The sequence below is a fragment of the Trichomycterus rosablanca genome, chromosome 25 (assembly GCF_030014385.1).
Source record: "Trichomycterus rosablanca isolate fTriRos1 chromosome 25, fTriRos1.hap1, whole genome shotgun sequence".
Lineage (NCBI taxonomy): Eukaryota > Metazoa > Chordata > Actinopteri > Siluriformes > Trichomycteridae > Trichomycterus > Trichomycterus rosablanca.
Window position 1 is genome coordinate 2,625,220 of NC_086012.1, and position 22,825 is coordinate 2,648,044.

General features: G+C 41.2%; 1 protein-coding gene across 3 annotated transcripts; it reads left to right on the forward strand.

Annotated features, from left to right (window-relative positions):
* The first annotated feature begins 2,412 nt into the window (after positions 1-2,412).
* On the forward strand, positions 2,413-18,860 carry LOC134302664 (death-associated protein kinase 2-like). 3 transcript variants are annotated; one of them, XM_062987836.1, is made up of 13 exons: positions 7,038-7,142; positions 7,757-7,874; positions 8,389-8,610; positions 10,297-10,435; positions 12,147-12,276; positions 14,154-14,202; positions 14,287-14,313; positions 14,827-14,979; positions 15,074-15,119; positions 15,725-15,814; positions 16,598-16,681; positions 17,084-17,181; positions 17,428-18,860. In XM_062987836.1, exons 1-12 carry the CDS (start codon positions 7,109-7,111, stop codon positions 17,162-17,164), a joined length of 1,173 nt encoding a protein of 390 aa, XP_062843906.1. In that variant the 5' UTR covers positions 7,038-7,108; the 3' UTR covers positions 17,165-17,181; positions 17,428-18,860. The 3 variants fall into 3 exon arrangements, with proteins under 3 accessions (XP_062843908.1, XP_062843906.1, XP_062843905.1); XM_062987838.1 differs by lacking the exon at positions 7,038-7,142 and adding an exon at positions 2,413-2,676 and having other exon boundaries at positions 17,084-18,860; XM_062987835.1 differs by having other exon boundaries at positions 17,084-18,860.
* The last annotated feature ends 3,965 nt before the right edge of the window (positions 18,861-22,825 follow it).

Here is a 22,825-nt window from a genome sequence, read left to right on the forward strand (position 1 = left end):
CGACCAAAGAAGTTGAGTCCACGTGTTCGGCGTCATATCCAGAGGTTGGCTTTAAAAAATAGACACATGAGTGCTGCCAGCATTGCTGCAGAGGTTGAAGACGTGGGAGGTCAGCCTGTCAGTGCTCAGACCATACGCCGCACACTGCATCAACTCGGTCTGCATGGTCGTCATCCCAGAAGGAAGCTGACGCACAACAAAGCCCGCAAACAGTTTGCTGAAGACAAGCAGTTCAAGAACATGGATTACTGGAATGCCCTGTGGTCTGACGAGACCAAGATAAACTTGTTTGGCTCAGATGGTGTCCAGCATGTGTGGCGGCGCCCTGGTGAGAAGTACCAAGACAACTGTATCTTGCCTACAGTCAAGCATGGTGGTGGTAGCATCATGGTCTTGGGCTGCATGAGTGTTGCTGGCACTGGGGAGCTGCAGTTCATTGAGGGAAACATGAATTCCAACATGTACTGTGACATTCTGAAACAGAGCATGATCCCCTCCCTTCGAAAACTGGGCCTCATGGCAGTTTTCCAACAGGATAACGACCCCAAACACAACCTCCAAGATGACAACTGCCTTGCTGAGGAAGCTGAAGGTAAAGGTGATGGACTAAACCCAATTGAGCACCTGTGGCGCATCCTCAAGTCGAAGGTGGAGGAGTTCAAGGTGTCTAACATCCACCAGCTCCGTGATGTCATCATGGAGGAGTGGAAGAGGATTCCAGTAGCAACCTGTGCAGCTCTGGTGAATTCCATGCCCAGGAGGGTTAAGGCAGTGCTGGATAATAATGGTGGTCACACAAAATATTGACACTTTGGGCACAATTTGGACATGTTCACTGTGGGGTGTACTCACTTATGTTGCCAGCCATTTAGACATTAATGGCTGTGTGTTGAGTTATTTTCAGGAGACAGTAAATCTACACTGCTATACAAGTTGTACACTGACTACTCTAAGTTATATCCAAGTTTTATTTCTATAGTGTTGTCCCATGAAAAGATATAATAAAATATTTGCAGAAATGTGAGGGGTGTACTCACTTTTGTGATACACTGTACATATACAGGTGTACAGTACAACATAATTCTTCCTTTGCGCACCCCTGGAGCTGACAGGGTGAAGGGCCTTTCTCAAGGGCCCAACAGTGGCTGCATGGCAGAGGTGGGATTCGGACTCCCGACCTTTCAGTTAACAGCCTGTTGTTGATAGCCTGGAGGAGACACGGGGAGAACATACAAACTCCACACAGAAAGGACCCGGACCGCTCCACCAGGAAATTAAATCCAGGACCTTCTTGCTGTGAAGGCCACTGTGCCGCCCGTGCACATAAACAAGCACACGCATGCACTCACAAGCACACGCATACAGACATGATTAGGGTTACCCTAAGGGAGCAATATAACACCCCACAAGCACACACATACTCTCTCTCACACATACAAACACTCGTGCACATAAGCACACGCATGCACTCACGAACATGTGCATACACACATGATTAGGGTAACCCTAAGGGAGCAATATATCACCCCACAAGCACACACTCTCTCTCACACACACAAACACATAACCCACGGGCGCACACAAACACTCGTGCACATAAACAAGCACACACATGCACTCACAAGCACACGCATACACACATGAATAGGGTTACCCTAAGGCAGCAGTATAGCACCCCACAAGCACACACTCTCGCACACACACAAACACAGACACTCATCTACCGACCTAAACACGTACACAAACCCACACATAACCCACGGGCGCACACAAACACTCGTGCACATAAACAAGCACACGCATGCACTCACAAGCATGCGCATACACACATGATTAGGGTTACCCTAAGGGAGCAATATGACACCCCACAAGCACACACACACAGACACGCATCTACGGACCTAAACACATACACCAACACACTCATAACCCATGCGCATACACACATGATTAGGGTTCTCCACGACATGAAGTCAACCCCCCACCACACTGCCTCCCCCATTGGCTGCACTCGCCAGGTTGTTATTATTATATTACAATATTTTCGTATCATGATATGAAAATGTTGGGCCCCCTCAATTTCATATATATGAAATTGAGGGGGCCCAACATTTTTTTTTTTTTGCACTGGGGCCCATGAGCTCCTAGTTACGCCACTGCCCACACGCACACACACACAGACGCGCATCTACGGACCTTAACACGCACCCAAAACACACACATAACCCACACGTATACACACATGATTAGGGTAACCCTAAGGGAGCAGTTTAACACCCCACACGCACACACACACAGACAGACGCGCATCTACGGACCTTAACACGCACCCAAACATAACCCACGCCCACGCGCGCACACTCATACACGCACACGCGTGGTAGGCGGATTGTGAAAGTCGTCGGACCAGTCAGACAGCTCCGGGTGGTGCAGTGAGGAAGTTACGCAGTCAGGGAAGTAACAGGTCGTGTAGAGACGAAGCGTGAAATGCTTTTGCGTGGTTCTGTTTCAGTTTTGTCCGCGGTGTGTGTGTCCGCGCAGAGCTTTTAACCAGAGATGCGAAGATCGGGATTCCTGCAGCTGCGCACCACCAATCTCTTACACACGCACACACACACACACACACGCGGAGAGCAGAGTGGACGATCAGAGGTTCGTTTGGGCTTTATGATTGAGGTAAGTTCTGATCTGTGTTGCTGAATTTATCTGGGTTCGTGTCGTTATTACGCATTTATTATTACACGTGATGGTTCAGTGTTCATTTCAGTACAGGGTTTGGTTTTCCGTTTCCTGACTGAAGGGTATCTGTGGTGATTCCTCTGTGACTTTCCTCTGGTGTTTATTTATTTATTTATTTATTAGGATTTTAACGTAATTCATGACAGAACAGGTAGTTCCTTGTTACACAAGATTCATCATGGACAATTTTGTATCTCCAATTCACTTCACTTGGGACTGTGGGAGGAAACCGGAGCTCCCGGAGGAAACCCACATGCAAACTCCACACAGAAAGGACCCGGGTCGCCCTACCTGGGGATCGAACCCAGGACCTTCTTTCTGTGAGGCGACAGTGCTACCCACCAAGCCACCAGGCCGCCCAGAAAAAGATCCAGGAATCTATGGGGTCTAAACGACTTGAATATGTTTTCCAGACTGCATCTTATATTTTTTTACTTCATTTTTATGTTAATATTTCCTTCTATTTCAATATGACCTGCAATCATGAACAATGTGACACATGTGAAGTCATTGGGCTCTTCTTTCATCAGTCAGAGGCGGACAGTGGGAGTTGCCGTTCCAGTGGTGACGAGGTGAATCCCCAACCTCAGACGTAACCAAATGCATCTGTAAAGTGCCCACCAGACCGGGTCTTAATGTTGGCTTAGATTCTCAACCCCATACTCTGCACTTCCAGGTTTATGTATTCCAGGCATGATACCAGCTGTCAGATAAAGTCATTGGTCTAGTTTTCTACTTTTTCTGGCATTTTTTCTTATGAATGGTTTCTGAAACTAAAAATAGCCGACTGTGACTGTGTGGGATTGCTGTTTGTAATGCAAACCCCTGTTTCTGTTTCTATATGGAAAGTGCAATAAGGTGCCACAGTTGGTAGAGTGGGTGGCACACAACAAGAGGAGACTTTGAGACCTGGGTTGAATCCTGTCTCAGGTAAATGTGGTATGTTTTTCCCCTGTGTCTCAATTGGTTCTGCTTCGTTTAAGTTGACCATCACAAAAAAACAGGAATGGGGATAGGCTGGTCTAAATTGATGTATTTTTGGGAATCTAAACTGATCACTCATCAATACAGAACCTCTCTAGATCATCCAGGTTCCTAGGCTATTTTTGTGGATGCTCCTCCTAACATCAACCCACACCTTTATAATAGGGTTTAGGTGAGGATATTTGGATGACCATACCAAAAGTCTTATTATAGTATAACTACAGTATATTTGTGTGGATTTGGATATTTGATGTTTTAGACCTTTTTTCCTGCTGGAAGACCTTTTTTAATCTTCTGGTACTTGGTGAAGTCCATGATGACATCCATCCGAACAGGATTCCCAGTAAAGTATATATGACGTCAGTCCCAGTTAACACCTTGGTCTTCTTTTTCCGGCTTCTGGTTTAACATCAGTGCCCGACTTTGAATTGGTATGAATTCCAACAGACTTACTCCAGATTTCTATGGATAGCCTTCCCAAATTTGTCAAGGCTCCTTCATATAAATGTGTGTGTTTGAAATCTAGCCTTTGTGGCTGAGCAGTTGTTGCTCCTGGACATTTCTTTGCACAGTAACAGCACTTACAGCTGACCAAAACTAGACAGAAATGTAATGAGCCTATGTGTTAAAAATGCGGCTTCCTATCACCACAATAAAGGTCAGTTTTTCAGCTTGGTCAGTTCTTCTGCTGAGGATTGTCTGTGTCGACTACACAGGTCGTATATAGTTTTTAGGGAGGGAGGAGGTTGAACCTGTTTGCAATTTATGTGACATATTTATATTGTTTTATCAGCGGCCATAACAACCAGCATTGTGTAATCAAAGATTCAGCAGGTATGCGGTATGAAAATGTAATCCGTGCACGTGCCTGGCAGCACTTCCAAAGACTTATCACATCCATCCTGTAATTCATGTTTATCCCTGACATTTGTAATGTTACTGGCTCTTATAATAGCTCTTCGTTTTTCACAGAGAAATGTACTTCATATACAGGGAACCGTTAAGGAACAGGAGCGTATTCGTCCAAACATGGTGTCCTGGAGTCAAACCACACTGAGCACGGTCTCAGATCCTTATTTGCTGGAACCAGAGCATCAGACCAGCAAGCAGGGCTTGAGAGCACTACTTTTATACTTATTTACAAATTAAATGAACAGCTCTGCAAAAAGTTAAAAGCTATTTAACTAATATGTCACTGTCCACAGTCAAGCAAGCTTTAGGTTTCTATGCTTAAATGCTACCAGCACAAGCTAGAAGATCCCGCTCTAAAATCTTGCTGCTGATGACCTGGACAGAGGAAAAGCAAAAGGCGGCGACAGCACGTTTAAAACAGCAGCTTCAAATTCTGTTGGGGGGAACCTTCTCGCTACATTTAAGTCCATCCCATCACTTTTTTTTTCTTCCTGGCATAAGATGCCTGCAATCATGTTAGTTCCATGTGTCAGAGGAGGTAGGTTTGAGACATCAGCCCTTCTCAGTGAAGGTGGGGGTGTCATGCAAGCAGCAAGGGTGTACAGAGTGCACATGGGAGTCAGACATATCCAAATTGGAAGAAATGCAATAGAAGAAATGGAACATCCTACCCCGCCACATTACCAGTCTGCCATGCTGCCATTTAATTACTTTCAGGGCATTTAGCAGATGCCTTTTTTAATCCAAAGTGACTTCCAGTTGTGACTGAATACAGTGCCAGCAATTGAGTGTTAAAGCCCTTGGTCAGGGACCCAACAGTGGCAAATTGGCGGTGATGGGGCTTAAACCAATGACTTTTGGACCAATAGTCCAGTACCTTGAGTGTCTTTATTGTCATTGTATATAATATACAAAAAAATTTTGTGCAACTCCTTGAATGACAAGAACATACACTGTTGCATAAACTTACTCACTACAATGTATATAAAACTGTGCTATAGGTATTTACATGTTACATTGTAGAGGTATTGCACATGTTCAAAACAACAGTACATGTGCAATACCTCTACTGTATAACATGTGAATACCTATAGCGTAGCTCATGTACCTGCTGGTCCTCTGTCTCTTCATCACATACAAAAAAAACCTTTATCTGCTTTTAGTCATACACTGAACGCACCCTATTCAAAGCATTACTGTAATTCAAAAGCAGCCTCCAACTAACTCACTTTTAAGTGGCTAAATCGGGACTGAAACTTCTGTAGAAGCCTACAACACCTTTGGTCTGGTTTACGTTCTGCTTTTAGACGTTTTCACAGAGGACGTGACTTTTGTTCAGAGTTCGGAGTGTGTGGAGGGATTTTTTTGTGTGTGTAGAGTTTGTGTGTGTGGAGGGTTTGTGTGTGTGGAGGGTTTGTGTGTGTGTAGGGTTTGTGTGTGTGTAGGGTTTGTGTGTGTGGAGGGTTTGTGTGTGTGTAGGGTTTGTGTGTGTGGAGGGTTTGTGTGTGTGGAGGGTTTGTGTGTGGAGGGTTTGTGTGTGTGTGGAGTTTGTGTGTGTGGAGGGTTTGTGTGTGTGGAGGGTTTGTGTGTGTGGAGTTTGTGTGTGTGGAGGGTTTGTGTGTGTGGAGGGTTTGTGTGTGTGTGGAGTTTGTGTGTGTGTAGGGTTTGTGTGTGTGGAGTTTGTGTGTGTGGAGGGTTTGTGTGTGTGGAGGGTTTGTGTGTGTGTAGAGTTTGTGTGTGTGTGTAGTTTGTGTGTGTGTAGAGGGTTTGTGTGTGTGTGTGTAGAGTTTGTGTGTGTGTGGAGGGTTTGTGTGTGTGTAGAGTTTGTGTGTGTGTGGAGGGTTTGTGTGTGTGTAGAGTTTGTGTGTGTGGAGTTTGTGTGTGTGGAGGGTTTGTGTGTGTGGAGTTTGTGTGTGTGGAGGGTTTGTGTGTGTGGAGTTTGTGTGTGTGGAGGGTTTGTGTGTGTGGAGTGTGTGTGTGTGGAGGGTTTGTGTGTGTGGAGTTTGTGTGTGTGGAGGGTTTGTGTGTGTGGAGTTTGTGTGTGTGGAGGGTTTGTGTGTGTGGAGTTTGTGTGTGTGGAGGGTTTGTGTGTGTGTGGAGTTTGTGTGTGTGTAGAGGGTTTGTGTGTGTGTGTGTAGAGTTTGTGTGTGTGTGGAGGGTTTGTGTGTGTGTAGGGTTTGTGTGTGTGTAGAGTTTGTGTGTGTGTGTGTGTAGGGTTTGTGTGTGTGGAGGGTTTGTGTGTGGGGTTTCCATGCAGGCTTTGAGCATGACCAGAGTGGGATTATGAGCGTGTGTTGTTTCTCCTGACAGTGTTCCGAGGGCGTTCGCTGATAAATGTGGTCTGGTCCTGCTCTACTCACAGCCTGCGTGAATGTTTGTTGTGACAGATCCTGTCACGTTTCTCCCAAACTCAGCAGGAAATCTGGATAAACGGGGGGACACCGGGGACGGTCCCTTTGTTTCATCGTCCAGCATGGACACACCTCGTACTGTGGACTGTTATTCTGGTGAATTATCTCAACAACAACTTTTTATGACTTTGAGGTCTAGTTTTGATATAAATTGTTTTATGCAAAGTTCAGTATATTAATGTTCAGTTTCAGTAACTAGTGTGAGCTCTGCTTTTAGAAGGTCTGAGTTTGGTACCATCCTAATAAGACGCGACTAACCTAGTAGGAACATCAGTACAAAGTTATTCTGACTGATCAACATAAGGAAACATTTCTGTCCTGATGGATGACGGTGCCATGAGGTGTTACTGAATGGTTAATAAGTAAAAATAAATGACAAATGATGTAAATCAAATAATTTTACCTAATCTGACCTTTGTGGTTAGATGTGCTAGACAGCATTCTCCACCACCATCAAAAAACCAGCTGAGAGGAAATATTTTAGAAGAATGTTGTTTCTTCAGTACAGTTACTGAGACTTCGACTAGTAGATTCAATGCTGAGGTGAACTGAAGCTGCTCTGATGGCTCACAGTGGCTTAACAGCTCACATAGGTGTTAACGTTGGATTTTAATTTAATTTGTCATTTAGCCCTTGCTGCCTCTATAACATGACATCCTGGACTTTCTCTCCTTGTGTGTGTGTGTGTGTGTGTGTGTGTGTGTGTTTAGGATGCAGGACTAGCGATCATCAGACTGTAGAGAGTGGACAGAAGGTCAGCGCTGCCATGGCTCAGTTCAGGCTGCAGAACGTGGAGGACTTTTATGAGATCGGAAATGTTCTGGGCAGGTGAGCGCAAAACGTGCAGTGCATACAAACGAAATCAAAAGATAACACGTGTGTCCATATGTATACGGACACCTCGCTGGCCTGAAAAGGTCACAGACATGAAGTGGAATGACGACTGTGAGCCACAAGCATTTTACTTTAATAGTTTGCATAGAATTGTACAGATGTTTTAGCTGTGGAAGGCATGTCAGGTGCCAAGATTGTCAGTACAGTATAAACAGTATGTGGAACAGTGGTCTCTTTGCCAAGGTCATGAAAAAATCAATTTGTCCTTCTTATGCTGAGAGAAAATTAGTCCAGAATTTAACCAAGAATCACCAAAAACAGGTCTGTAAATTATAGTCTGCTGGGATATAGATGTCACTGCCCACTGTCAAGCAGGCTTTTGAAGCCCCTGTTGTAACGTTCTCTTCAGGGGGCCATGTACCCTTGTACAGTCTTCTCTTGGCAACTGTACAAGAACAAGATGTTAATGGAAAGACCAGTACGTAACCAGTATGTGTGTTATCGGCAGCGGTCACTTCGGGCAGGTGCGGGAGCTGAAGGATCGCGCCACCGGAACCTCCTGGGCCGGGAAGTTCGTGAAGCTTCGTCGGAGCGTCAGCAGCCGACTGGGTTTGGAGAGGAAGAGCGTGGAGTGTGAGGTGGAGATTTTACAGAGCCTGCAGCATGTCAACATCATGGCCCTGCGAGACGTGTTTGAAAGCCGCGCCGAGATCGTCCTCGTCGTCGAGCTGTAAGTGTCCCAGGTTTGTCATTCTGAGTCTGTTGACTCTATAGCAGTCTTCACTCCTCTGGAAAGGCTTTTCATGATGGTTTGGAGAGTGTTTGGAGTGGGAATTTGTGCTTTTTCAGTATTCGTAAAGGTGTGACACTGGTAAGACGTTCCAACGAAGCCCAGTGTGTTCGGCATTCTGTGCAGGCCACTGGAGTTCATAATACAGGGTGACATAATACACGGTGAATTATTGTAAGTTGTCTTGGCCCTGAAGCAGTAAAGCATCCGTACACCATTACAACACCACTACCATGTTTTTATGTTCCTGTTGTGAAACGTTCTGATAGCTTTAAGCCAAATGCAGTACGACTAATATCTTAGAGTTACAGTTTTGAACATAATCCAAAAGGCTTGGAAGGAAATCAAGATCTTTTTTGAGCGCAAATGCAGGTCTATTCTGTGTAATTTAGGTATGAATCTCTTCCATGGATACGATTTTCTACCCATATCAGTTTCTTTGTAATGCTGGGATCATAAATCCTGACCTTATCTGATGCAAATGGGCAGCACGACACGACACGACACAACACAACAAAGGGATTAAAGAGCCAGTAAGTCGATCAGATATTTTTAGCACCTGCTTTCTGTAATTTAACCAGCTGTGCTTTATCAAACGAGTCTCATAGATTAGCGTTGGTGGAGGGAAGAGAGAGGATCAGGTAGCTGCATGGGGAATACCACTCACTCTTCTAGTCCCGCTGAGGAAAACACTCACCGGCCTCGGTGGGAGGCGAGTAGGATCGAATTTTCCACTGTAGAACATTTCACTGAGGGGTTCGGCATGTTTGCACACAATGTAACCAAGACAAAGACACCGCCGCTATAGATGCTGCCTATTTAAAGACGTAGGTCTTATCGACGGCCATTGTGCACCCTTGTGATGTATCTCCAGGCAGTGTTGAGCATTCATGTGATTGTTTCGGTGTCTTTATTCAGCGTGTAGTCTGGAAGTGCACCTGGAGACTGTTTGCCTGTGTTTGTTACAGGTTTCTATGAACGTGTTTGCAAAAGCGCCTGTTTATAGCCGCTGCTGACGAATGAAGTCCAAGCCGTGTTTGGATCCGTGTCAGATTTATGGATTTTTTGGCTCTGAATCGTATCTCAGAGGGACAGTAGGGCTGAGAGAAGGGACTGTGCTTCCAAATATGCCTTGACTCAGCTACATTATAAGGATTAAAGGAGATACAGTGGATTTGGAAAGTATTCAGACCCCCTTTGCACACCTTATTGTGTTGTGGATTTTATTTTAAATGGATATAATTGCAGCACTAAATCCTCTGTGAAGTGACGAAGTGGCACTTTAATTCTAGTCAGCTGTATCCTGTTTGCTATGATGATCATTGAGATGTGTCTAGTACTCAGTTGGAGTTTATTTGTTGCAATTTAAATTGATTAGACGTAGTTTGGAAAGGCACATCTGGGTCTGTAAATTAAGGGCCCTAATTTACCCTGTTTATAGAACTGTCTGTGGATCCCGGCGAACAAATAGTGGCAAGCAAATATATAAAACAATATCTATCAGGGTGTAGTTATCAGCTGGTGCTGGATCTCCTGCAGCCCTGACCAGAATGATGCTGTTAGAATAAATGAATAAATGTAGCATTGTTTTAGTTTCATCTCTCCGTCTCTGTCTGTGTTGTTCAGTATTCATGGAGGCGAGCTTTTTGACTTTATTGCTGCTAAGGAGAACCTGTCCGAGAACGAGGCCATAGATTTCCTGAAGCAGATACTGAAGGGGGTCGGCTTCATGCACGGCAAACAGATCGCCCATTTCGATCTAAAGGTGAGTAAAAGACACTGAAACAATGTGCTCCCACCCAAATGTGAGTCTTTGTGGAGTCACCAGCCTGATCAGACACTCAACAGGCCCAGTTGGACATACTAGATGTTGGGAAGGCTGGATGGGATTCACTGCTGCTGCAACAGCGACTCCTACTGTCGGGTGGAGGAATACAGAGAACATATCATGATCCTCAATTTGTTAGAACTGTCTGTAAGCTGGAAAGGCTATAAAATTGAAAGTCTTTATAATTAAAATCAACTATTGAATTGTTTTAATAATTTTTATACATTTATTCCAATCTAGTCATATCCAATTACCCAGATATGTCTCTCCTTACCACTGTAGACCCCTATCCTGACCAATGAGGGTCATACCTAACACGCGCCTCCTCCAGGGATCAGTAATCACACCAAGAGTCATGCACTGATCTCTATTATTCACCATCAGGAGCCAGCAGAGGCCACAATTCCAGCAGCAATGAGGAATCAATTCGGCCCGCTCCCCCTTAGACACAGCCACTATTGTCCCTGTAAGCACCAGGACAGCCAATTGATGAAATTGGTCACATTTAGGGCAAATTTTAGCCTTTTTTGTTGTAATACTAGGTAATTATAATACATATCACTGCAGGTTTGCCTGAATACTGTAGCTAGTAAATAAACTGTACACTAATATACTCCGTGCCCAGATGTAGACAGACAGCGAAGACGCAGCTAGCTACGTTAGCCAGGTGATCCCAGTGTTCAAAGCTCCTAAAACTATGGCTGACACCATTTACAGTCAAGCAAGCTTTTCATCACCATGAGCTTAGAAGCTGCCATGCAAGAATAAACACCTGCTTCTGCTTTTCTTCTCCATGTGATCAGCCGTAAGCTTGAGGTTGCTAATTTCAGAGCATGAGCTTTTTTTCATGGATTGTTTTTAGTATACAGATCGACACAGTTGGGTTTTCCAGTTATTTTAACCTGGCATATTATTAGAAAACACATCGCTTTCAAGTACGTGCAAAATACACTGTATGGACAAAAGTATTGGGACATCTATTCTACTTTTTGAATTCATGTGTTTCAGCCACAACAGCTGTCAACAGGTGTAATAAATCAGATATGCTTCCAACTTTGCAGTAACAGCTTAGGGAAGGCCCTTTGGTGTTCCAGCGTGACTGCGCCCCTGTGCACAAATCAAGCTCTATAAATACATGAAGAAAACTTTGGTTTAAATAAACTCCTCAGCCCCACTCAACAGCTTTGGAAAGAACTAGAACATAAGCTGGGGGCTTTCTTGACCAGCTTCAGTGTCCAGCCATCCAAGTGCTGTTTTGAATGAATGGGCACAAATTCCCACAGACAAGACTACTTCAAAGTCTTGTGAGAAGCCTTCTCAGAACAGTGGCTGTTGTTTTAGCTGAACAGATCACTTAGATGTCACTCTATTTTAATACCATTTGTTTTTGAACTGGTATGTCCATCAAGCTCATGATCAGGCGTCCAAATACTTTTGACCATACAGTGTTTATGTCTTGTGTTATTTCTCATTTAAAAGATTATCCACACTAGAAACAATCCTGTCTGTAAAACTGTGCATCCTGTAGTTTTGCAGCCAGCATTATCCCTCAACCCCTGACCTGCAGGGTGACGTAGAGAGGCCGAGCACGTCCGGAACATTTCTGTGTTGTTGAAATAAGGTTCCAAATATTTTTTTTTCTATCCAGCCAGAGAACATCATGCTGTCGGATAAGAATGCTGAGCACCCCGAGATCAAGGTCATTGATTTTGGACTCGCTCATCGTTTCACCTCAGGAGAGGAATACAAGAGTCTGTCTGGAACTCCTCAGTACATAGGTGAGACGTGGTGTGTGTTGGGAGATGTCATGTATGCTGATTTTAAAGAGCTCATGTTTCTTTGGCGTTTGGGGTGTTGGTGTAAAAGCATCACTGATTCAACATTGTAGCACTCGGGTGGGATCCACTGGGATCCAGGGTTCGAATTCCCAGCTGTGCTATTGTTGGTTGGGCGTCAGATATCATCGACTATGTCTTGGGGGGGAGGATAGGGTTGGCCAAGGCCAGACGATGGATTGGCGTCCTGTCCAGGGTGTGTTGCGCTCAGTGGTTCCAGGGGATGGGGCCAGACCCACAGCGACCCTGACCAGGATAAAGTGGTGGTAATACAAAATAAATTGATTTTTTATATGCTGTGTGCACAACATGGCCAATCATGTGTTAATCAATGTGTTTGCTAATTCTTGAGTTCAGGTGTATCAGCAACACTCACACAATAAATAAAACTGTTTTCTTTTCTAGTCCAGCATGACTGTAACCCCGTGCACTAAACAAAGTCCATGTAAGCCAGGCTGTACAAATGTTGTTTTCACTCAATTGGTACAAATTTCCACAGACACACTAAAAAATCTTGTGGAACTGTATAGAGGGAATTAGCCTATGTCGTCTTTACCATGATGACACTGCATTTTGCTTGTGGCATACAGGTATGTGGATGAGTGAATACAAGCCAGTAACGATTCAGGACAGGAAGTGAGAAAGTAGTGAGTGGTTAGAGACAGGAAGTGAAACAATTGACAGTGATGGTGCACTAAGGTGTCAGAAATAGTTCTCAGGTTATATATATGTATCTACGTATATCGATGAAATGAAACTTCATTTTTTATTTTTGTTCAACATTGAATTAAGAAACACAGATACAACTACTCAGAATGTGTTTTGGTCAAATCTCATGCAACTTCGTTTAAGATACAGGTACAAGAGTACAAGGTTTCTAAGTGGAAGATGAGCTGTATATGAGTAACAGGACTGACAGTAACCGGACTGAGTTTTTAACACTGAATTAGTAAACACATGAAATATAGCAGCATGGAGAACATGCTAAAAGCACAAGATTTATCACAAAAATGTATTTTTAAAACAAACAACAACTAAGAAAAATTTAGGTAACAGGTATGAACGTGGAGATGAATCTTTTTGGTCAGATTTACAATATTATCAAACATACAAGGTGAAAAAGGGAGAACCTACTAATGCTCTTTTTTCAGTAGATACAGATCATGTACAATCAATATAGTCTATAAAATATAGACTATAAGGCCAAAGCTACAAGGATGCCTGAACATAAGCTTATTGCACATCCCTTTCCAAAAGCATGGGCATTAATATGAAGGTGGGGCACTTAATTGCAGCTATAACAGGCTACACGAAATAATTCAGTCAAAAGAACTGGGCGCAAATGCCTGACTCACGGTTGAAATTCCAATTCATCCCCAAGTTGTTCGGTGAGGTTGAGGTCAAAAGTTATATTCAGGCTGCTGAAGTCCTTTCACACCAACCTAGGCTCAGTCATGTCAGAACACGTAGAGCCTTCGCCAAACAATTGCAACAAAGACAGAAGCATATAATTATAATTTATTGTTTGCATCTGTTAGTGATGGGTGTGGCTGAAACTCCCAAAATCAATGGGCGTCCACATACTTTTGGCCACACAGAGTACATGTGTGTCTGACCTGACCTGACAGTTCCTGCAGAGGAAGTTGTGACACCAGCCAGCTGAGATGATGACAGCTCAGTAATTTCCCTGAATTGAAGACTGGATGAAAAGCTGCTTCTGGCTGATTTGTTCGAGTTTTGCACTTGTTTATGTTTCGTTCTTCCTCCGACTCTTTCCTTTGAATCTTTAGTTTTTTTGTTCTCTGTGTTTGTTCTCTCAGCTCCTGAGGTGATAAACTACGAGACGCTGAACATGGCCACTGATATGTGGTAAGAAACACACACGTGAACACACACACTGTGTTTCCTGCTCACAGTTACATGCTCTGCCATCTTGTGTGTTTGTTTTTACAGGAGTATCGGCGTCATTACATATATACTGTAAGTTATTTATCACTTAGTAATAATCGTTTTATATACACAAACACAAAGAACAACAAACAAACACGACTGAAGTACATTAACACCCCTCCCAGCTATTTCAGTTCAGCTATTTCAGCCACACACAATGTTTTTATTTCCTTTAACATATATTTCTTTCCAATTCCTCGACTGGCGCAGACTATCACACGCCCTCTTCCATGTATGTGCAGTTGCTGGCCACTTCTTTTCACCTGCCAGTAGCAGAGACTCACAGACAGCAGTATCACTTACTTAATTCCATGAAATTTTAAATGACTGCACTCAAACTAGTCCTAGTTTTGATCATAAATTTGCAACCCACATCATTTGACATCAGCTGTACATGGTAGATGTAGCTCCCTAATCAAATGTCAGAAGTGTGTAAGCACAAAGTTGGTCTAGCTAACCATAAGGCAGCTATATAATCGGATATAATCGATTAACCATGTATTTTTTTCTAACCTGCACCCATTCGGTATCTCCCTTGTGTAGATTAAGCGGTATATCCCCTTTCCAAGGAGACACAGATGAAGAGACGCTGAGGAACATTGTCGATATGAAGTATGACTTTGACGACCATTACTTTAGCCAAACGAGTGAAATGGCCAAAGATTTTATTGAGAAGCTGCTTGTAAAAGATCAAAGGTGATTTTATGATTTGTACAGAAAATAATGGTGTAGATCCAGTGTTTATATAAAGACTGAGGTGATGACAATGATGCTTATTTTGTCTACACAGTGAGAGAATGACCGCTGATGAATGTTTACTGCACCCTTGGATCAAGGTAAGATGTGATTATTTTTTTAAAAGGCTCTATTTATCTGAAGCATGTAGAGATTTGAAAGGAAGCCTTTGTCTTTTTGTCTCAGATGTATAGTCTCCTTTATAGTGGTCTGAATCCTAGTCCTGTTAGTTCAGCTATGGTATCTCAGCAAAAGCTACACTGAAAATAAGCGTGGATATGCCTCCAGATTTTCTAAATTTGCTCCTAACACCTGACGAGTTCAAATTATAACAAAAGCAAGCTTAAAGTTTCTCAAACCACCCAAAGCTTTCAAGTGAGGGTTAACATTTGGTGTTTAAAGCATGTAAACTGTTTGCATTCCAGTTTATGTGTAACAGCAGTGTTTAGCTCCAATACAAATCCTAGTCTTCATATTTTTATGACAGTTCTTCAGCTGTTAATTCTTTTAGCTTATATTTATTTTGACTGCATTTGACTGCATGATTTATGTTCATTTTCTTATTATTAATATTATATTTAGTTATGTGTATGTATAATGTATGTATAAAATTTCATTTATTAATGTGTTTGTGTGGTGTTTTTGATGTTTGATGTTAAGATTATCAAGTTAATTAATTTGATGTTGCCGTATCGTTCTCTCTCAGCCTCTCACACGCAAGCAGGCAGCGAACAGAAGTCGCTCGTCCATAAACATGAAGAACTTCAAGAAGTTCAACGCCAAAAGAAAGTGGAAGGTCAGTTTGTGTGTCTGGTACAGTGTTCACACTCTTTCTGTTTTAAAGATGTTTTGCAGATGTCTCACTTAATTGTTTAAGACAGCGGCCCCTGACCTTTTTTGCATCATGGACCGGTTTCATATAAGATATCATTTCACGGGCCTGCGGGGATGGGGGGATTTAAAATACAATAACAATACTACTCACAAATGAGTGGGAACCCTGAGCTGTTTTCACTGCAGTGAAGTGTGTTGGAAATGGAAGCTGTATATTCATTGCTTTTGTAGCGATCTTTCATTATTTATAATTTCTGTGCAGTCCGGTGATAAATGACCGGTACCGGTCCATGGCCCGGTGGTTGGGGACCACTGGTTTAAGACTAAATTTAACATAACACGTAATAATAACTATCATAAACATTGTTCCAACTGCAAACAAGTTTGCTAATGCTTCCAACATGCATAAAAACAAAGCTGACCTTCTAAATGATCGTTTCATTTATTACAGAACAAATATCCTGGCCTTCTCTACATACATTAATAGTTTTCTTTTTTACTTAATAAGATGTTAAAAATGTGAACACAGACTGGTGTGGGTTTGTTTACAATAGTAGAAACATACTGCCACCTGTCGGACAAACTGTATATAACGAGCATACGGATCAAGATTCATTTGTACATCTGTTTGTCTGACTGTTTGCAATCGGTTTTTGTTAATTATTTTTATTTATTTATCTTTATTATGAATAATCTGATTAAAAATAACCACCAAACGTAAAGCTGATCCATGTGTGTGTTTCAGATGTCCTATAACATGGTGTGGGCCTGTAACAGGCTGGGCCGCCTCAGTCTGCTCTGTAAGAAGAATAAAGAAGATGAACAACTGGTAACGATTATGATAAAGTTTATTTTAGACATAATGACACAGATTTTCCTTCAAACTTCTAACTGTAGCTTTGCATACAGTGGGGGAAGCTATACACAACCTTAAGCTTTAAGGCTGTTGTACATTTTCAATTTGTGTGATCGTCCATGAAATTTAGGGTGCCAATTTTGGAAAAGAGGGTTTTATTTTGCGTTTTCATGTTTCAGCAGCTTTAAATTCATGGCAAACTTCATTTTTATATGTATGTAGTATTCACGTCTACTAGTAATACTAGTAGTAAATTACTATGCTTAGTAATTTATTCTATTCTATTATTAGTATTATTAGTAACTATTCTATTATTAGTAACAGCAGTTTTACTGTTCACTGTATAATCATGTGTTTGTTTTTTGCCTCATTCAGAGAAGCTGTGAAAGTGATCAAGAGGACATAGAGACCAAACCGGCGTCGCTCATCCGCCGCAGACTGAGCAGCAGCTCGTGATTTGCCTTCATCTGACTGTAATTCATTTCCATCAACCACCTCCATCTGATCCTAATTCATCTCCATTTTTTCTGTCTCACCTCTCTGCTCCTGATTCATTTCTTCTCCTGCTTCTGATTTCCTAAAATGATTTTCCATTGCTCTCATTTCCCCTCCGTCTGACTCATCCTTACCTGCTCCGGATTTATATCCTTATTATCCTGATCTGTCCCTATCCGCTCCTACTGTTTGTTTACCTGATCTCCTTCTGATTCATTACCCAGAGTTCTTCAGCCCTGAGGATTTCACAGTTGACTTCATGCACAGTGTAACGTGCAGTGTATGGATCTGAATGAAACAGGAACATCAGTACACATTTCTGTAAACAGTTTTTTTGCACATTTTATTTGGTGCCCACTTTTATGACAAATGTTTTATTTTAAAATTAAACCAAGGATCATTGACACACACACACTAAAAGTATCAAATATAATACTGTATTAGGGTGTGTTAAAATGAGAAGATAATGTGACAGACTGCCTGTAAGGACTTTAACGTCAAATGTGAGGAACGTATTTCTAATAGTTTTATATATGGAATGGTGTTTTAATGTTCTGGTTTTGAAGTAACGTTTGTTTACTTATGTTTAATTTTTATGTTTTTTTGTTACAAATATACTAATGTAACATTATTGATTTATGCCAGCTCAACAGGTGGGAAAACAGTTACATGAAGTCTTGTCATTTTTTATTGAAATGTTTTTTTACACTCTGTTTTTAGTAAAATGTGTAAATGTGTCCACATGTACCTCACTTTGGTTAATGATGGGATGTAAATGAGACCCCCTTTTGGCAATACATGTATGGCTTGCTTAGATTTGCCCACCAGTGTTATATAATGGGGGCAAAGTGTGCCACAAGAAGCCACAAGAGCCTCTGACCTTATATGAGATTCATTTTGACTTTGACTATGATGGTCTTTTAATTCCCTGCAGCTGGTAATCTCTCTGTGCCAATATAAATAGGAGTAGTTTGACTGCACCTACTACAAAGTACTTGAAAAATATATGATTTTCCAAGGTACAGGGGAGTTCGCCCAAATGGTCAGATGTATTTAAAGAACCATTTAAAAGAGATCTGGCATATGTCACAGAAGCTGCTGAAACACAGTTAAGCCACATTACATTTCTAAACATCTATATTACATTGCTGCCATGCAAGGCTGAAAGACTTTCTCCATGTGATCAGCAACAAACTTCAATCAAGTTTTAAGGCATGCTTCTGTGGCAAGAACGTGTTAGCATCTAAGCCCATGCTGATATAAGGGGTTTAATAGTGTTGAGCTCAGAGCTTTGTGCAGGCCAGTGTTCAATCAGGTTTAAATTCAGTTATTCACATCCCCTCCACAAACCGCTGCAGAAATCACTGGCATGACACACTATCCCTTATAAGTGTAAGCTTTGGACTTTTACTGTATGTCATGTAGTTTTATAAACATTATACGTACCAAAAGTTATTGCAAAAGAAGCACTAAGAGAAAGAAAGTTGTAATAAAAATGTGTGAATTTTGTTTGCAGTAATACTTTCTTGTGCCTCATTTAGACCACAAAGTGCTGATGATTACAATATTTTGTTTTTTCATTACCAACACATTTTGACTCTGAAGCTGTCTGAGGACTCAGAGAAAGAAAAATAAAGAAGCTTTTTCATAAAACATTCCACTGTGTCCACGCTGCACATTTTTCTGCTTCCAGTGTTGGCTGAGCGATGAAGCTGACGTTGGGACGGCTTTTAAAAGCTGATAATAGAATGTTTGTTTTGCTTCCCAACCACAGCCAGGTCTGATGGATGGATGGATGGATGGATGGAATAGATAGATAGATAGATAGATAGATAGATAGATAGATAGATAGATAGATAGATAGATAGATAGATAGATAGATAGATAGATAGATAGATAGATAGATAGATAGATAGATAGATAGATAGATAGATAGATAGATAGATAGATAGATAGAATCAGGTGGTGTCGAAAGTTATATTATGTCAAATAACCTTACACAATGGGCTTTTGTTTATCTTGTTAATGATTATGATCACATTTACATTTATGGTAGGCCTACTTAGCAGACGTTGATTGACTACACCTGGGGACTTTCTGTGCCAAAATAAATAGGGTTAGTTTGACTGTGCCCATTAAAATGTCTTGTAATCTAAAACAACCAAATACTGTACAGGTCTGTTTGGAATTAAAATCTGCTGGAACCAATGAGAAACTGACCACAGTCAAGCAAGATTTACAGTGTCTTAAAGAAATATGTGTAGAAATTAAGCCCAGTTTCAAATCGGGCACCTGAATGCTGATGTTTGTTATAAACTACCAAGCAAAGAACTTTCTTGGACCGCAGCATTTAAGTTCATGCTGATTAAAACTTGTTTGACTGTGATCACTGTCACATTCATGTTCTAGTTCATGGTTTGCTTGACTTCATAATCACTTCATTTTACTGAATAGGTGTAAATTTCCACAGAACTTCTTCTCCAAAGTCTTGTGCAATAACCACAAAAGAAGTGGAGATCCATGTGAATGCCCATGTTTTAGTAGGATGTCCAACAAGCTCATAATCAGGAGTCTACATACTTTTGGACATATGGTCTCTTGACACGTGTATGCACCGCATTCATATTATGGCTCTACCTGTACGAGCAAAAGAGCCACCAAGTGCGCAAATCCCGACAGACTGCGCCAAATCTATCAGTCCTTCAATATCCATAAGAACCAGAGGAAACATAGATCTATTTATAGGAACCATAAACGAATGGCAGACAGCTAAAAGTCCTCACAAACAATAATAAACAATGCAGGCTGGTCTGATGTGAGCTGATCTGAGCTGAGGTGGGGCGGAGCAGGCTCTGTGTTTCCGCGAGTAGATCGGGTGACGCACAGACTCACACCTGACTCACAGTTTCGATCCGACAGTGAACGACAGTCGCTCATCAATGGATGGAACAAAACACGATCGGATACCAAACTGGGTTAACCTGGACTGTCCGCGCTGACCGGCGAAGGTCAGCATCAACAAATCGGACGCGTTTTCATTGTGCATTGTGTCCTGCGCCGGTTTCCGTACAGGTGCAGCGCTCCAGGCAGTACAGGTACAGGTGAGTCGGCAGCAGCAGGGTGGCTGGGTTCCCTAAACTACCTGAGCTGTTTGTGCTTAATGCTGCCACAGGGTTCAGGTATGAACAACACAGTCCAGGCTGCACAGGCTCAGGGTTAGAATACCTGCAAACAGGTGGAAGTGAATAATGCAGAACATAGAACAACGAATAGAACTAATCAGTATTTATTTCCTTAATTTTACATATGTAAATAAATAAAACATTAAATGTTTTATTTAAACTGATGTGGCATATTAGATTTAGCAAATTAATATCTGCAGAAAATGAACAAAACGTGGAATTTGACCAGGAATTCTCCAAATGTTTGTATTTATTCTATGAAAGGGTTCTTGTAGAACTCTATTTAGCCTAAAGTTGTGTCAAATATTTACCAATAATAATTAATGTATTATAAAATGTTATATACTTATTACATGCTTATTATTATTATTATTATTATTATTATTATTGCTATTATGTATATGGTACTATGTACATAGATACAGTTCCATATATGTAAACAGCAGTAGTTATAACTATATATTAATATTAATCATAGATATATAAGTTTGCACAATGCTACTATTTGCACTTCTGATAGATGCTTACTGCATTTCGTTCCCTAAGCAATGACAATAAAGTTGAATCTATCTAAATATTCTATAGCTTCTAAAATTAAATCTGCGCTGATCAGTTTTAAATTGTTTGTATTATACTGTGTGTTATAAATACGATACAAATATCTGGAGAAAACAATAAAACAATGAAATATCAAACAATGGGATCAAAGCAAGGGAGGATACAAGTGCACTGTGTGTAGGATGGTTAGTAAGGGCAAAGTGATTTGGAGTACAAGAGATGGTATTATTATGGACTTACCAAGTCTCCAGAGCTTCAGTTAGATTTCAGCCTTTGCAACAGTTGCTACTGTTGGTCTCTTGAGCAATGCCTTAATTCTGTATCAGTATTTGGACACAATAGTAAGTAGAACTAGAACACTGTTATCATCTACTCTTATGCAGCGCTCTTTATTCTTCACACATGCCAGCTTGACGTATCAATGAGTTTGTATATTAAAGGATGTGTTTGTTTACCTGCGGTGTTTGCTTTAGGGCAAAGTCTGGTCTCAAGTCTGGTCTCAAGTCTGGTCTCAAGTCTGGTCAGACTAGTGTTAAAGTAAAAAATTTATATATACTTATTTAGATTCCAATGATTTTTGTGTCTGATGAAATTTTTTTTCTTTTTTTGTGATTAAATGCTTGGTATGCAGCGCTTTTTCCAACCAAAATACAGCAACATACAGCAATGATTTAGCTGTGTCAAAAGTTCTATAGTGTCACTAAACTTTGTGACATGTCTTCATAATTCCTCATTAGTTATTATGAATTACTACAGTGGAAAGAGTCTTTGAGTATCTTGGAAAGCGCTATATAAATAAAATGTATGATTATTATTATTATTATTATTATTATTAATAAAAATGTTTTTAAATTTATATGTTTCTTGACCAGGCTTTCTTGACCAACATCACTGCCCAGCTATACAAATGCTCTTTTGACTGAATGGGCACAAATTCCCACAGATATTGCTTAAAAGTCTTGTGAAAAGCTTTCTCTGTTGTTATAGCTGAAGAGATCACAAGGCTGAAGAGGGCACTCTATTTTAATACCATTTGATTTGAAAATGGGATGTCAGCTTGACAAGCTTATGGTCAGGTGTCCAAATACTTTTGACCATAGATTGTCAAAAAGTACATTGAACAGTAGTCTCTTTGGTCAGAAAGAAAGTCCAAATAGTTTCTATGTAAGGTCAAATGTAATCCAAGGAACCACAAAACAGCTCTGCTTTACGTTTGAAACTACTGAAAACTAAGTGCTTACAGGTGTGTGCACAAAAAGATGCCGCTGCTTCATCTACATCAGCATCTTAAAACTCGACTAAAGTTTGTCGCTTATCACATGGACCAAAACCAAAGCAGGATCTACACCCATGTCGATTTAAAGCCTGTATAAGAGATAAACCTGTTTTTCTGGTGGTTTATCTGACCATCTGGAAAAGAACGTTTCCGCTCAGCATTAGGTTTCTGCACATACTCAGGGAAAAAAATATTATAGGGGTTTTACTTTAAACTAGCCATATTTATATGGACGTGGTGCAGTTATGATGCCATACCACATGGATAAATTACATTTTTAAAAGGTGCTGTGCTTGTATCAATGTAGAATTTAATTTTAATTTGTAAAGGAAGTACTGTGATAGACTGGTGAGCTGTCCCAGGTGTTTCCTGCCTTTCACCAAAAGAATCAGACCCACCGCAACCCTGACCAGGATAAAGCTGTTGTAAAACAGACAGTGAATAAGTGAATGAATCAATGAATCTATCAGTGTAAAGAATAATTTCCATTCTTTTCCATCATTCAGTCAAATAAAAAGGACAGTTACAAAAATGATTAAAAACCTAAGACTGTCGGCATGCACTAACTATATGGCCAAAAGTATATGGACACCCATCCCAATTTTT